Source organism: Danio rerio, chromosome 14, assembly GCF_052040795.2.
Source record: "Danio rerio strain M-AB ecotype USA chromosome 14, GRCz13ab, whole genome shotgun sequence".
Taxonomy (NCBI): domain Eukaryota; kingdom Metazoa; phylum Chordata; class Actinopteri; order Cypriniformes; family Danionidae; genus Danio; species Danio rerio.
The window spans coordinates 27,700,509-27,715,000 of NC_141034.1; the positions used below are offsets into that span (position 1 = coordinate 27,700,509).

General features: G+C 36.6%; 1 protein-coding gene across 7 annotated transcripts in view; it reads left to right on the top strand.

Annotated features, from left to right (window-relative positions):
* The window catches only part of wu:fb13g09, a 79,237-nt gene that overhangs the window by 63,549 nt on the left and 1,196 nt on the right, over positions 1-14,492 (top strand). For all 7 annotated transcript variants that reach the window (XM_087281421.1, XM_087281418.1, XM_087281422.1 and 4 more), the window contains 8 exons: positions 765-951; positions 1,082-1,171; positions 1,527-1,719; positions 1,837-1,996; positions 3,619-3,697; positions 3,788-3,901; positions 10,315-10,479; positions 14,388-14,492. The exon at positions 14,388-14,492 is cut by the window's right edge and continues 1,196 nt beyond it. In XM_087281421.1, the coding sequence (XP_087137547.1) occupies positions 765-951; positions 1,082-1,171; positions 1,527-1,719; positions 1,837-1,996; positions 3,619-3,697; positions 3,788-3,901; positions 10,315-10,479; positions 14,388-14,486 (1,087 nt within the window). In that variant the 3' untranslated portion in view covers positions 14,487-14,492. The remainder of the gene's footprint in view (positions 1-764; positions 952-1,081; positions 1,172-1,526; positions 1,720-1,836; positions 1,997-3,618; positions 3,698-3,787; positions 3,902-10,314; positions 10,480-14,387) is intronic.

Here is a 14,492-nt window from a genome sequence, read left to right on the forward strand (position 1 = left end):
GGGACTTAAGTCGAAACAAAAATGAATAAACTTTACTGTTACTAACTAATTAAGCAACTAACTGTGAAAATGTACAGTGAGGTATGATGAATACCAACAAACACTTCCTTTTAAAGAAATTGGTCAAGAAAAATTTGCCAAAAAAAGAAACAAAAATAATACATTTAAAAATAAATCAAACTGATTTAATTTGATATTTATGCTGTCACAAAAGATTGAAGATGATTGCTAAAAATGATCATAGTTTTCACAAATGTATTAATGTTTCTCAAGCAATAAATCATTCAGTCATTCATTTTCTTTCCGGCTCAGTCCCTTTGTTAATCTGGGGTCGCCACGGTGGAATGAACCACCAACTTTTCCAACAAATGTTTTATGTAGCGGATGCCCTTCCAGCTGTAACCCAACTCTGGGAAACATCCATACACACTCAATCACACACATACACTATGACCAGTTTTAGCTTACCCAGTACACCTGTACCACATGTCTTTGGATTGTGGGGGAAACCAGAGGAAACGCACGCAAACACGAGAAGAAAATGCAAACTCCACACAGAAATTCGAACTGACCCAGCCGAGGCTCAAACCAGCGACCTTCTTGCTGTGAGGCTAGAGCGCTACCCACTGTGCCACCACTTCGCCTGGAGCATGTAATCAGGCTATTCGAATGATTTCTGTGACACTAAACACTGGAGATGTAATCTGTACTGCAAGATTCATAGTATGTTTTTGAGGGTCTAAATATCTGTAATATTCCACCAGGTATCAAGCCCTGCTTGACACAAACCAAGCGTGCCAATTTCTGTTCAGCTGTGCTATGCGATGGCTGGCTGTGCGTCTGGACCTCATCAGTATTTCCCTCATCACCACAGTAGCCCTTCTCATCGTCTTAATGCATGGCCATATTTCTCCTGCCTACGCCGGCCTGGCCCTCTCCTACGCCGTACAGGTGCGCTGCTCTCCATCTGACTCGGCCTCGTGTTGTACAAGAAGCTTACAGTGCCATGATTCATTTGTATTGCTCACTGTTGCTCATAGTTATTATTCACTGCCCATTTTCTCTTCTTTCCCATATCCAGCTGACCGGCCTGTTTCAGTTCACCGTGAGGCTCCTTTCTGAAACCGAAGCCCGATTTACATCAGTGGAGCGGATCAATCATTACATAAAGGTGACACATGTGTGCTGGCTGTCAATGGAAAATAGAAAGGGACAGACTATTTGTTATTCAATTGGCACAGCGCACAAAGGACATTGGCGTTTTAAAATGAAAGGCCGTCGAGCCCAACAGTCGCCACGCTGCATAGTGAGGCAGCTACATCTTGCTCAGCAGGGATCATGGGACATGTTTATTACAAGCCAGAACATCATAGCATGTGACTCCACTCGTTTCACGAGGCACTTATCAAAGCACAACAGTACAGCTGTCTTCATGGAGAGCATTTTACTGTGATTAATGAAGCCAGTAATGGTCTTGCTGAGCTGTGAAGTACACCGTATAATCGTTATGCCATGTGTTTATGCAGAACCTGGAAAGCGAAGGTCCTCGACAGATCACTGGATGCCCCGCTTCCTCGTCCAGCTGGCCAGCAGAAGGACAAATCACCTTCCAGGATGTAGAGATGCGATATCGGGATGGTCTTCCACTGGTTTTGAAGAACCTCTGTTTTAGCATTCTTCCAGAAGAGACCATAGGGATCGTTGGGAGAACGGGCTCAGGTATACTTGTCTGCTTGACTGTTTCATTCTATCTGATGTTGCCTGTCTTTGTCTGTACTGTGAGTCGTATTACTGGTGGAGGAAATCAGTTGTGACACAGGTTGGTTCTTTCTTCAGGGAAATCTTCACTGGGCGTCGCACTCTTCAGACTAGCGGAGCTTAGCCGTGGATCAATCATCATCGATGGTGTCAACATTGCTCACATTGGTCTTGAGGACTTGAGGAGCAAGCTGTCAGTCATCCCCCAAGAGCCCGTTCTTTTCATCGGTACTGTCAGGTACGCTCCACGTCACTTTACCAAGACTAGCCATGTGCTAACAGCTGGAGTCACTTCTGTAGTATGATATACAGTACCTCAGTAGAAAATAGGGGGAATGGAGGAAAAATGGAGGACTGGAGTACATTTTATTCATTTGGAATTGATTGGATTAAAAAAAGAGGCCATGAGGTACCAGAATATAGGTCTTATTTCATCAACATTTGTTTTTTCCTTTAAAACTCTACATCACAATCATGGGAGTGTTTAGAAAATTGAAGGACACTGTTAAATAAACTAATCACACAATAAAATACACACCTGTCGTCTGTTTCCATTGGTCCAGACCAAAGTTCAAAATTTTACTTTGTTGCATTTTCCTGCTGTTCTGGTTCAGTTTCACACCAGACCGACTGAACCAGTTGGAACGAACCAAATTGCAATCACATGACAACATCCACATCAGTCATTGGCTTCATGAATTTTCTGAAATGCATTTTGATTGGTCAGAATTAACACATGGGCAACTCACATTCTCACATGTGGAAATAAACAAAGAGTGATGAAAAAAATCAGCAGGCAGTTTGGAGCAACGGTATAAAAAGATACGGGAAAAAAGTGTAAAATTATTTGAAAGACCCGGCGCCATCATTAGCAGCAGGCTAGTACAGAAATTCCATTAAAAATACTGGGGTAAAATTAATTTCCATATTTTAAAGACATTGTGCGAAAAAATATTTAATGCTGTGCTTCTTGTTTGGTCTGATACCCACTTTATATCATATCTCAGCCAGGCAGTGAAGATTGCTGTTTTTTTTTTAAGGAAATCAGATCTTAAACACAGCAATTTTGTTTGGGGTGACAATTCACCAGAAGCCATTGAACTAGCTGACTGAATTTAAAAGTTTAAACAAAAGACACAAAAGTTGTCCACTTGGCATTGGACTGAAATGCTTCTTAAAACCAAGTGTAAATTGGGGCCAAGACAGATTTGTCCACTGAAGGCAGTTCTGTTTAATTAAAAAAAAAAGAAAATACAAAAAGAATCTGTATTTTGCTCACATAATGAAGTGTCTTGTCCACAGATATTACTCTTTGCACCACAGGATTTACTGCGATGCAACCCAGCAAGCATTTGTGTGTGTGTTTATTAGATGTCTAATAGATGCCTGAACACAGATGTATTGGTTGAAACTGAAAATGGGCTAACATCTAAAATAAGTCTGAAAATATTCCAAGAATAGCCTTGTCACTAAATAGAAAGATTGGACAGACCACACATATGTTGTTATTCATATGTCAGTCCATTCTTGGACTATTTTTAGATGTCTATTAGATTTTTACTGACAACCTGTAAATTTTGTTTTAGCCTTCTTTTGTCTCATTTTAGCCAAAACGTCAATGTTTAAATGCCTACTGTAACTATAAGAGGCCAATAAACAACAACAACAAAAAAATCTGTTGACTTCAGATCACCCGTAATAGTCAAAGTTATTGTGGTTCCTCCTAATTTCAAAATGTGAACTCTTACTTGAAAGGGTGTCAAACGTCATACTGGGTACTCGTAGTTTAGAACAAAGTACAAAAGCAATGCAGCATTAGTAGACTTGCAGCATAAACTTTCTTGCTTATCTTCTCAAAAGATCAAATCTGGATCCCTGGGATCAATATACAGACGCACAGATCTGGGAAGCACTGGAAAAAACACATATAAAAGACATGGTGAGTGAAAGAAAGAGATTATGGAAGGATTTTCAAAAAGACAAATGGCTTTGCTGTTGATTGAGGTGTTGTGTGATGATTTGATTTCAGGTAAGCCAGTTACCTAATTCACTGCATTCAGAAGTGACGGATAATGGAGAGAACTTCTCAGTGGGAGAAAGACAACTGCTCTGTGTGGCCAGAGCTCTTCTCAGACACAGCAAGGTACCGTAACTATTCACACCAGAAACACTCTTGAGCCCCTTCTCACCTCACTTTATCCAAGTAACAACATACTCTTCATGCTAAATAAACATCTTACAATCCTGAAATTGGTTTTTATTACTAGGAAGTACACAATTAAAGAAAAATAATGAGCCCTCCTGTGTTTAATGGATAGATTGTTTCAACACATATTTTAAACGTTATAGTTTTAAATAATTGAACTAATTTCTAATACCTAAATTCCTTTCTTTATAATACATAAATTCTTTGCCATGATGACAGTACAAAATATTTTTGCAGTACTTTACAAGATATTATGATATGCTGTAAGTATTTACTTTACATGTAATAAGTATTCAGCTTAAGGTGCAATTTAAAGGCTTAACTATGATATTTTGGTAAGTTGGGTCAATTAGGCAAGTCATTGGAAAACAGTGTTTTGATCTGTAGCCAATCAAAGAGGGTCTAACAGGAGTGAATAAATGTTCATAATTTAAAGACATGTGGGACAATGGTATTTAGTGCAATGCATCTTGTATATGCTGAGATGTTAAATCCTATATTAATCAGGCATTGAACATTGTTGATTTCTAAATAAAACCACACCAATACAGTTCAAGGAAAGTGCTTGACCCAGGTTACCGCAAATTAAAAGTCCTTCAGCATACCTCTGCATATACCCCATTAGGCAGGTCATTGGACAACAGTGTTTTGATCTGTAGCCAATCGAAAAGGGCATAATAATATTGACCAATTCTTTAATACAGTAGTCAACATTTGATGAGGATCAAAAACTTTCATCAAAGTTGCTTCAGAAAATCATTATGATAAATAAATCTGAGTGTTGTTTTCATGAACGCTAAATAAAGTGATCATGTTGTTGTGCTTTTTTGTATCCGATAAATTCAAATTATATTTGATCTTTTGATTCAGACACAATGAACAGTTAGAGTTTTCTATTTTTTTAATATATGTAAATGTACTGTAGGTTTTAGCACTAGCTGCTCCTAAAATGTCTCTATTTCACCAGCAAGTAAAGATTAGTTCCGCACTGGCAACATTTATCAAGCTGTAAAAATGCACCACTCCCTAAAAAAAAACAAAAGACGAGTCATCTTGTTCTGTGTGTTAAATATTTCACCAGTCCTCTGTCACTGCATGTGCATGACATTTCATTTTTCTATAATAGGATTTTAAATGTTTTATTTATTCTCTTTCAATGAATGACTGAAATTTGGATTATTTGGATCAATAGATGCTGATATACATGAAAGCTTTTCAGCCCAAATGAGCCGTTGAAGAAGGCTTAAGGTCTTCCTTTATTGCTTTATTTTGCTCTTTTTTTCTCTTTATCACAACTGTACAATTGCTAGACAGGAAGTGAAGTTGGAAAGAGAGAGAGAGAGGCTGGTGGGGGTATTGTCAAGGCTCGAACTCAGAATGCCCAAAGCACAGTGGCACATCACCAACGGCTCAAATATTATTCAACTTATTTAAAAATGAACCCATATTTAGTGTCACATTCTTTTTGATTTTCTTGTGTGGTGGCCAGTGTTACTTCAAAAAAAAGTAGTTAATTACTTATTATATCATTTCAATTATATTTAAATCGAGTTTTTAACTACCATGTCAGAAATGTAACTTGATTTAATACTGCTTAAAATCCCTATAAAGCTTATAATAGAATTGAAAAAAAATAAATTAAGTCACACATTACCTTTAGCCTTACAGCAAGAAGGTCGCTGGGTCGCTGGTTCGAACCTCGGCTCGGTTGCCGTTTCTGTGTGGAGTTTGCACATTCTCCCTGCGTGTGTGTGTGTGTGTGTGTGTGTGTGTGTGTGTGTGTGTGTGTGTGTGTGTGTGTGTGTGTGTGTGCATGCGCGTGCATGCGTGCGTGTGTTTCCCAGAAATGAGATGTGGCTGGAAGGACATCCGCTACGTAATAACGTGCTGGATAAGTTGGCGGTTCATTTCGCTGTGGTGACCCCAGATTAATAAAGGGACTAAGCCGACAAGAGAATGAATGAATGAATTACCTTTTAGTTTTTATTTTTATTAAACACTTAAAATATGTTAAACATCTTATGTGTCGAAACATTTAAAATTAATGACAGCGTACTTCATACATACCATATATTGACATAAGTTTCTTACTCATTTCATTGTTGCCTTCTGCAATTGTCATTGAACAAATTAAACATTTTCATAACATTTATCATTTAACAAACTGAGTTATGCAAAGTATCTGAATAAAAATTACTGTAATTCTCTGAATTTATACCTCATATTTTTCAACAAGAAGGTCACTGGTTCGAGTCCTGACTGATTCAGTTGGCATTTCGGTGTGGAGTTTGCATGTTCTCCCTGTGTTTGTGTGGGTTTCCTCCGGGTGCTCCGGTTTCCCCCCACAGTACAAAGATATGCACTATAGGTGAATTGGATAAACTAAATTGGCCGTAGTTGATGAGTGTGTGTGTGTGTGTGTGTGTGTGTGTGTGTGTGTGTGTGTGTGTGTGTGTGTGTGTGTGTGTGTGTGTGTGTGTGTGTGTGGGAATGAGTGTATGGGTGTTTCCCAGTACTAGGTTGCAGCTGAAAGGATCTCCGCTGTATAAAACATTGAATGGAATAGTTGCTGGTTCATTCTACTGTGGTGACTCCTGATAAATAAGGGACTAAACCAAAGGAAAATTAATAAATGAATGAATGAATGAATAGATTCATTCTGCAAAATATATTTGAATAAAAAAGATACAATTACCCTGTTTCTCTTAAGTGATTTGTACAGAACTGTTGAATTTAATTACAGTATTTAGGTAAGAGAGAGTAATCACTTAACTTTTTCAGTGGAAAAGTGATTTAATTACAGTAATTCATTTGTAATTAAACTTATTAAACCCAACCCTGATTACTGAAGTAAAGTTTAGACCTGCTTTAGACAGCCATACGCTCAGTCAGAGCTGTTTACAGTAAGATCAACTGCATTTAACTGTTTGTTTGTTTTTTATGTAAATATGCAAAAGCATGACTGTCTCACTGCATCTGGCGCTTCAATACTTTTACATTTGTCAGAGCTGCAGAATGGACTATGCAGTGAACGCAGGGTTACTAATTTTCTGTTTCACATTATAAAGCACAAAAACATTTTGCGTGAGCATCTCCTTATGCCCATCACTCACAAGCTTTAAAAAATATAATCAAATTTGACGGACAGCGAAATAAAAGCTCTTCTCCTCATCCAGGTGGGTGAAGAAAATGAGGCTGCTTATAAAAACAATTCCAGTGATCGACATCACTGTATTTTGCTACTGGTGTGGGAATAGTGTCTTCCTGGTAAAAAGATAGAACGCTGTTTGCTTGTGTGAAAAGCACATTTGTGCATGTAATTCATTTTGCCGAATTTCACTGTGTGTAAGAGCCTGTAGACCTACATTACATATACATAAAATGCAGTGGAAGAAGTCTGTGAGAATGGAAATGGTTTGGTTAGTAACATTTGTTCTGCAGCAGAGGTTTGCTCCAACATCTGATTAATCAACAACAAAGTCATTTTTGGGTGAACTATTGAACTGTTTCCGACTTCACATGAAGTATAGGATGTAAGAATGTTACATAAAAGCTGTTATAAAGGATTGATGTTGTTGTTGTTGTTATAAAGAGTGTATGCTTTTCCTTTCCTTAAAGTTGTGCTGTCAGTTGAATACAAATCAGTGGCTTATTATCTAATTTCGATGTTGCTTTATTCATTTATACCTATATTTACAGTGTTTAAGGTAGTTTTGTAAAAGATTTTCAAGGATGTTGGTGTTGGTGACAGAAGTGACAGGAATATAATCAGCAACGTGAGCTAGCATTTGCTTCTGCCTTTTTAAAATTGATAAAGCTGTTTATTTTGCTGCAATAACTACATTTGATTATGTGGTTAGTCTCAGTATATTGCTTGCATTTGTTATTGTTTTCCCCCTGCAGCTGAGAAGCAATTGTAGTAAATGTCAACTGTTTTAAAATGGCGAAACATTGCCACCACATGGCAGACGGTGAATGTTCAACCTTTTTTTTCACTCATAATGTAAATCTGTGAAGGTTTTCTACAGCAGGGGTTCCCAAACTTTTCAGCCCGCGACCCCCAAAATAACAATGCCAGTGACTCGCGACCCCCAATATCCTCTGAGGTGGTTATAAATACAAAACCTTGCATGCAATGACGCTGACACACCAATTAAATTTGTGTCAGTGCTTAAAATGTGCCAGAAAGTATAACCTGATGTTATAAAATCAAAATGCATCTGACGCTATTGCTGCCTTTAATATAATGTAATTACCCCAGGGGTCGCAATCCAATAGAACTAGTAACTATAAGCTACTATAGTAACTATATAGTATATAGTAACTATAAACGACTATTTTTATTTTCAGTTTAGTTATGGATAAAATAAGTTAATTCTTATGGTTTAAAAAAAATAGATTTTTGGAAATCACCTGGCGAGCCCCCTTCATTGCCCCGCGACCCCTCGGGGGGTCCCGACCCCCACTTTGAGAACCACTGTTCTACAGTATGTGCAATAATACCAGAAAGGGGCATGCTGTAATATCACCGTTTACATGGAGCAAACTCCTCACTATGGTAAATAATTCCTCTTAAAGGAAAAAGTTACACTGCTCTCACTGCTTTAGCTTTGTTTTCAAACATTAGAGTAATCTATAGTCAGTTCTAGTTTATGTAAATTTAAAGTATCTGTCACTTTACAGCAAGAAGGTTGCTGGTTTGAGTCACGACTGGGTTAGTTCTCTGGGGCATTTCTGTGTGGAGTTTGCATGTTCTCCCCCACAGTCCAAAGACATGGGCTATAGGTGAACTAAATAAACTAAACTGTCCATAGTGCATGAGTGTGTATGTAAATGAAAGTGTTTCCCACTACTGGTTTGCAGCTGGAAAGGCCGAAATATGCCGGAATAGTTGGCAGTTCATTCAGCTGTGGCGAAAGAAATTGAATTAATGAGATTTAAAATAATGTAAAAGGATTACACTTGATCTAGGAATTAAATGTTCTTTATTGATTCGACTACTTTTTAACTAATTCAATTTTGGGTTTTAAGTGTTGTTGTTTTATTTTTGTTTTTTTGTGTAAGATTTGTGTAACTTCACATCTAAATCTTTATTCTTTAGTGGAAAGAGTTGTTGATGGGATGGATTAATAAATATCTCATTTTTAATAGCTTTTAGTTTTTGGTTGTTGTTAATGGCGTGTTTTTATTTTTATTTATTTTTTTATTTTTATGCTTGTGTTGTCTTTGAATTCAATGTAAGAAAAACCTAACTGCAAAGCTACCTTAAAAACTATGGGCAAGTCCACATACCAAATGTTGATTTGATTTAGTTAGTATACGTTAATTGATAACTAAAATGTATTTATGCATTATTTTTTAAAGCATCCTCATTTAACAGCATTTACACAAGTGCCTAAATTTCTCAACTGTACTGTAGCTTTGCAGGTAGGTACTTAATTCAATTCAATTAAATTCAGCTTTATTTGTATAGCGCTTTTACAATGTAGATGGTGTCAAAGCAGCTTCACATAAATGGTCATAGAACTGGATCAGGGTAGTTCAGTTTTTAGTGTTTAAGTTCAGTTCAGTTCAGTTTAGCTCAGTTCAGTGTGGTTTGAAGTCATTATTGAGATTCCAGACACGGAAGAGCAAATTCATCGATGAGTAGCTTTTCATATCCTTAGTTGCCAAAGTGTTTCTAGATTTAGTTTATCTCAGTGTGTTCAGTTTCTTCATGTCATTTCAGACAGACTGGATGATGATCAGATCAAATCAGATCAGATCTCTGTGTGGCTGTTATCAGACAACTTTTGCAGCTACAATCTCACCGTAGATTACAATTATTGACTTTTTTTTTATATTTAATGTTTAATTTTAATATTTATTAAAATTTAAAAAGCTGAAAAATCACATGTACATCAGTATTGACAACCTTTGCCAACCTTTGCCAGGTACATTCTGTTTCCACTTATTATTCTTGAGATGTTTCAGCAGTGATCAGTGAATTTTTTTCACATGTCATTATGGGATATTGTGTGTAGAATTTTGAGTAAATAAATGAATTTAATCCATTTTGGAATAAGGATGTAACAAAAAAAATATGGAAAAAGTGAAGCACTATTAATACTTTCTGGATGCACTGTACAGCATTATTTGATTAAGTTTCTGTGATTTTTGTCAAAATACACATAAATCTAGTAAAATATGTCTTTTTTATCTTAAAAACCACTGGACTTGCAAGTACAACAAGAAAACTGCATGTGCCCATCATGTCATTTCACAGTTTCTTCAAACTACTGGCCATTAAAGAGATTTAGATTCTGACATTAATGATAACAGACATGTAACCTTGAGATCTTGTCCTTCAGATCCTGCTGTTAGATGAGGCAACAGCTGCTATTGACACAGAGACGGACCGCCTCATACAGGACACTATTCGCAGCTCTTTCAGCGGTTGCACGACTCTAGTGATCGCCCATCGTCTCAACACTGTGCTGGGCTGCAACAGGATCATGGTGCTGGACCAGGGGCAGGTGCGTCTCATACCGTTATAATCATACAGTGACCTAAAGTGAATGTGGACACAATGTATGAGTAGGAATGTCTGATATGTATCCGTTATATTATTAGTTGTTTGTAATCAATAGTTTTCTTAATGGCCATGCGGTGGCGCAGTGAGTAGCACATATGCCTCACAGCATGAAGGTCACTGGTTCAAACCTCGGCTGGGTCAGTTGGCATTTCTCTGTGGAGTTTGCATGTTCTTCCTCCGGGTGCTCTGGTTTCACCCACAAGTCCAAAGACATGCGGTACAGGTGAATTGAGTATGCTAAAATTAACTGTAGCGCATGAGTGTGTATGGATGTATCCCAGTAATGGGTTGCAGCTGGAAGGGCATCTGCTGCATAAAACATATGCTGGATAAATTGGCGATTCATTCCGCTGTGGCGACCGCATATTAGCAAAGGGATTAAGCTGAAAAGAAAATGAATAAATAAATGTTTTCTTAATGTTGTGGAAATTTTAAATTGAGTGAGATTTCACACAGACTTTAAGGATCACAGTTCAGCTTCAAAACTAATTTTTCTACACATTTTTTTAACTTAATTGTTTTAATAAAAAAAAATTTAAGAAAAAATATTTTGTCTTTGTCATGATGACAGTACAAAATATTTTACTAGTTTTGAAGATACAATTTCAGCTTAGTTTGCCATTTATAGGCTTAACTAGGTTGATTAGGCGAGTCATTGGACAGCAGTGGTTTGTTTTGTAACCAATAGAAAAAAAAATATTTGAGAAGTTAATAATATTGACCTCAAATAAAATGATTTGAGTAAGTAATAAACTGCCTTTAATTCAGGCAACTTAAAGAAATAAGATTTTCTTCAGAAAAAAATATCCATTTTAGGAAATATGGTGAACATTTTATTCCTCTGTTAAACATCACTTTGACAATTTGAAATTAGAAAAAATAAGACACATTTCACAGGAGGGGTTTTATTTGCCTTCAAATGTATTTAAAATTAACTTTGGACAGGTAATGTGGGCATAACTGTAAAAAAAAAGTGTAATTTTGTGTGTAAAAAGTGCATTTAGTGTAGTTTTTTTCAACCCAAACTATTATTAGGAATATTTAGAGACAGAGTTTAGAGCAAAAAGATGTGGGTGTTAAAGGTCCCTTGAAATTAAAATAAAGTTTTTTAAATATTAGTATCAGTATTGTTACCCACATAGCAAGATATCTCTGACCCAGCTCTGGCCCACTCAGTCAGCTTTTGCTTGGCCCACATGCTGCAATGAATTATGGTACATGACTGGACCAAGTCTGGCTTCCAGACAAGGGCCAAACATGGATCAAGCCTCTGCCAAGTTGATAACCCAAAACTGGGCCTGAATTGGGCCAGATTAGGTTGGTGTGTTACGACTGCAATGAAATTAATAAACCCATGAATCATTGTGCTTTAGGCATGCTACGGGCATGCTTTTTCTCGAAGCGAAATGATTAGTAGAAGTTTTTTTTCTTTATTTGAAAATAATAAGACAGGCCAAACTTACATGGCCCACATATCAATCTAGGCCAAATACTACATTTTACATCTGGCCCAAGAATTGTGTACCACCTTAGAGACAGGGCCACCTCTGCCAAACCAGGACCATGTTTGGCCCACATGCTTGTGTAGACATTGGATGATAACCGTTGTCAAGTTCTACCGCGGTTTGAAAAAGTCAAGGTTTTAAAATCGTAAAAATTTTCTGCTATACCGTTCCTAACGTATGTGCATGATTTTTTTTTTTGACTTTTTTAAAGGACAAAAGTATCTCTAGCAGAAAAAATATCCAAAGATGCCATTTTAAAACAATCTGTTTTAGAAACTATAAAAGACAGCAGAACTCAATAAGTTAATAATTTAGCCTGACATGTTTACTGTTCCAAAATATTATAAATGTTTCTTAAAATAAAGTATATTGTGTTTAAAAAGGAAAAATGTTTTAGTTTTTTTACCCAGACATGCAAAAAGAATACATTTTAGAGCAGTAATCATAATACCGTGAAACCGTGATATTTTATCCAAGGTTATCATACCATCAGACTCTTATACCGGCCCATGCCTAGCTGTATGCCAATGCCGGCTGAATGCCTGCTGTGTCAGATTTATGCCCAATCTGGGACAGAATTCTTTTCTACCTGGGTAGTTTTTAGGATAACTATTAGCTAGTGTGCTCTAAAACAGTGACAATTCACATTTAGAATATATATATATAGGACTGATATAAAAATGTAAAGCTTGTAGTTTGTCACGATTGCCTAAATGAATCAACAGTTTTATACACTCCACCTCATACTTTAGTCTCTCATCAAATCTTGACCAATCAAAAGCTCACTAGTATCTGACACCGCCTCATTAAAGACACTTCAAATTTGCTTTTCATTTGATGCGCTTAAGCTCAACCTCTCTCACTGGCAAAACTATGGTAAAACAAAATGTTATTGGCTGTTTTTTTTTTAAAGGGGAGGAGCTACACAATGGCCCATCTTCTTTTAATGTTTCGGATAAATTTACGTCAAACATTGAAATGCACATTTCAAAGCACTTCATCAGACCTTTACCAGTCTGCAGAGTGCATTAGTGTCACTTTTCAGCATGCTGGTTCTGGAAGTTTTTTTCTTCCAGAGGGATTTTTTACAGCAGTACAACATATGAGCATTAAACCAACCATGAGGAGAATTATTACAAAGTTTGAGTAAAGCAAAGAAAAACAAAACAAGGCAAAGAACTACAAACTCATTAAGCAATGCAATGACAACAAATGATAGAGAAATTTAAAAGGATTCATTCAAAATTGCTGGATGGATCCATTGAAATCATATATTTCAAGTTCATTGCATACAGATATGTACTGTAAATCATTTTGAGCGAGTGAGTGAGAAAGAGAGAGATTAACTTGATAATGTCATTTAATACTCGTGGATGTAGCACATTGCTTACTATCACACTGTGATTGGTGGAATTGTCTGCACAGCATCATGGGTATTGTAGTTTTTCTCCACTCATAGAGAAACTTAAGGAATAATACATACGAATATATGGATTGAACAAAAGCATATACAATCAGTTAACAGCCTGACAACCAGTCTGTCTTTAAAGGTTTATGAGTTAAAAATCTATTTCTTTGTGCAGTAAATAAATAAATAAATACAGTAGGCTTTAGAAATGTACAATAAAGAAAGAAATTAAAACAAATTCCATGTTCAAAGCGATACTATGAAGCAAAAAAAACATTTAAATAAACAATGCTTTAAATTGTTAAAAAGGTTTAACAGTAATACAGCAATACTGTAAAAACTGAATGAATAAGGAAGCTACAGTAAATAGAAACACAGTCCCTTTAAGGCAAGTCATTTTACTCGGCGGCCATCTTTGAAACACCTTTTAGGCAGTATGCTCGGGCATTCTGTTTGAATGGGAAAACATCAAATTCTTCAAAACTGCTTGCCAAGCTTACGATTGAATTTTATATTAAGAATAACCAATAAAATTAAACAACAACTGTCCCTTTAGTTTCATTTCTGAACATCCAAATCACACAAATTCTGCAGAAACACATCTGGTCTAAGCCCCTCCCTTAGAGTATCGCCAGTCAATAGCAATTGGTGATTGGTTCCTGAACTAGAAGGCGGGCTTTTTTCACCATATAGCGATCTATGATTGGCTCCTGTACTAGTAGGCAGGGCATTATTCACCATATTGACTGTTAACTTTTCCCTATTCCAAAAGATACGAGTGACATGTTTTGTGTATTCTATAATCTTCTGTTTAGTCATTCTCTGTGTAAATCGGAAAAATACCCACTGAGTCCTCACAGATTTACATTATTGATGACAGACATATACTGTGACGAAACATTCACATGATGACATATTATCTTCTTTATCTTTCAGATTTTGGAGTTTGACACCCCTTCAAACTTACTGGCTGATGAAAACTCCCGTTTCCGTGCCATGATGGAAGCCGCAGAAGAGACGTTTAGTCGCCCATAAGTTTTA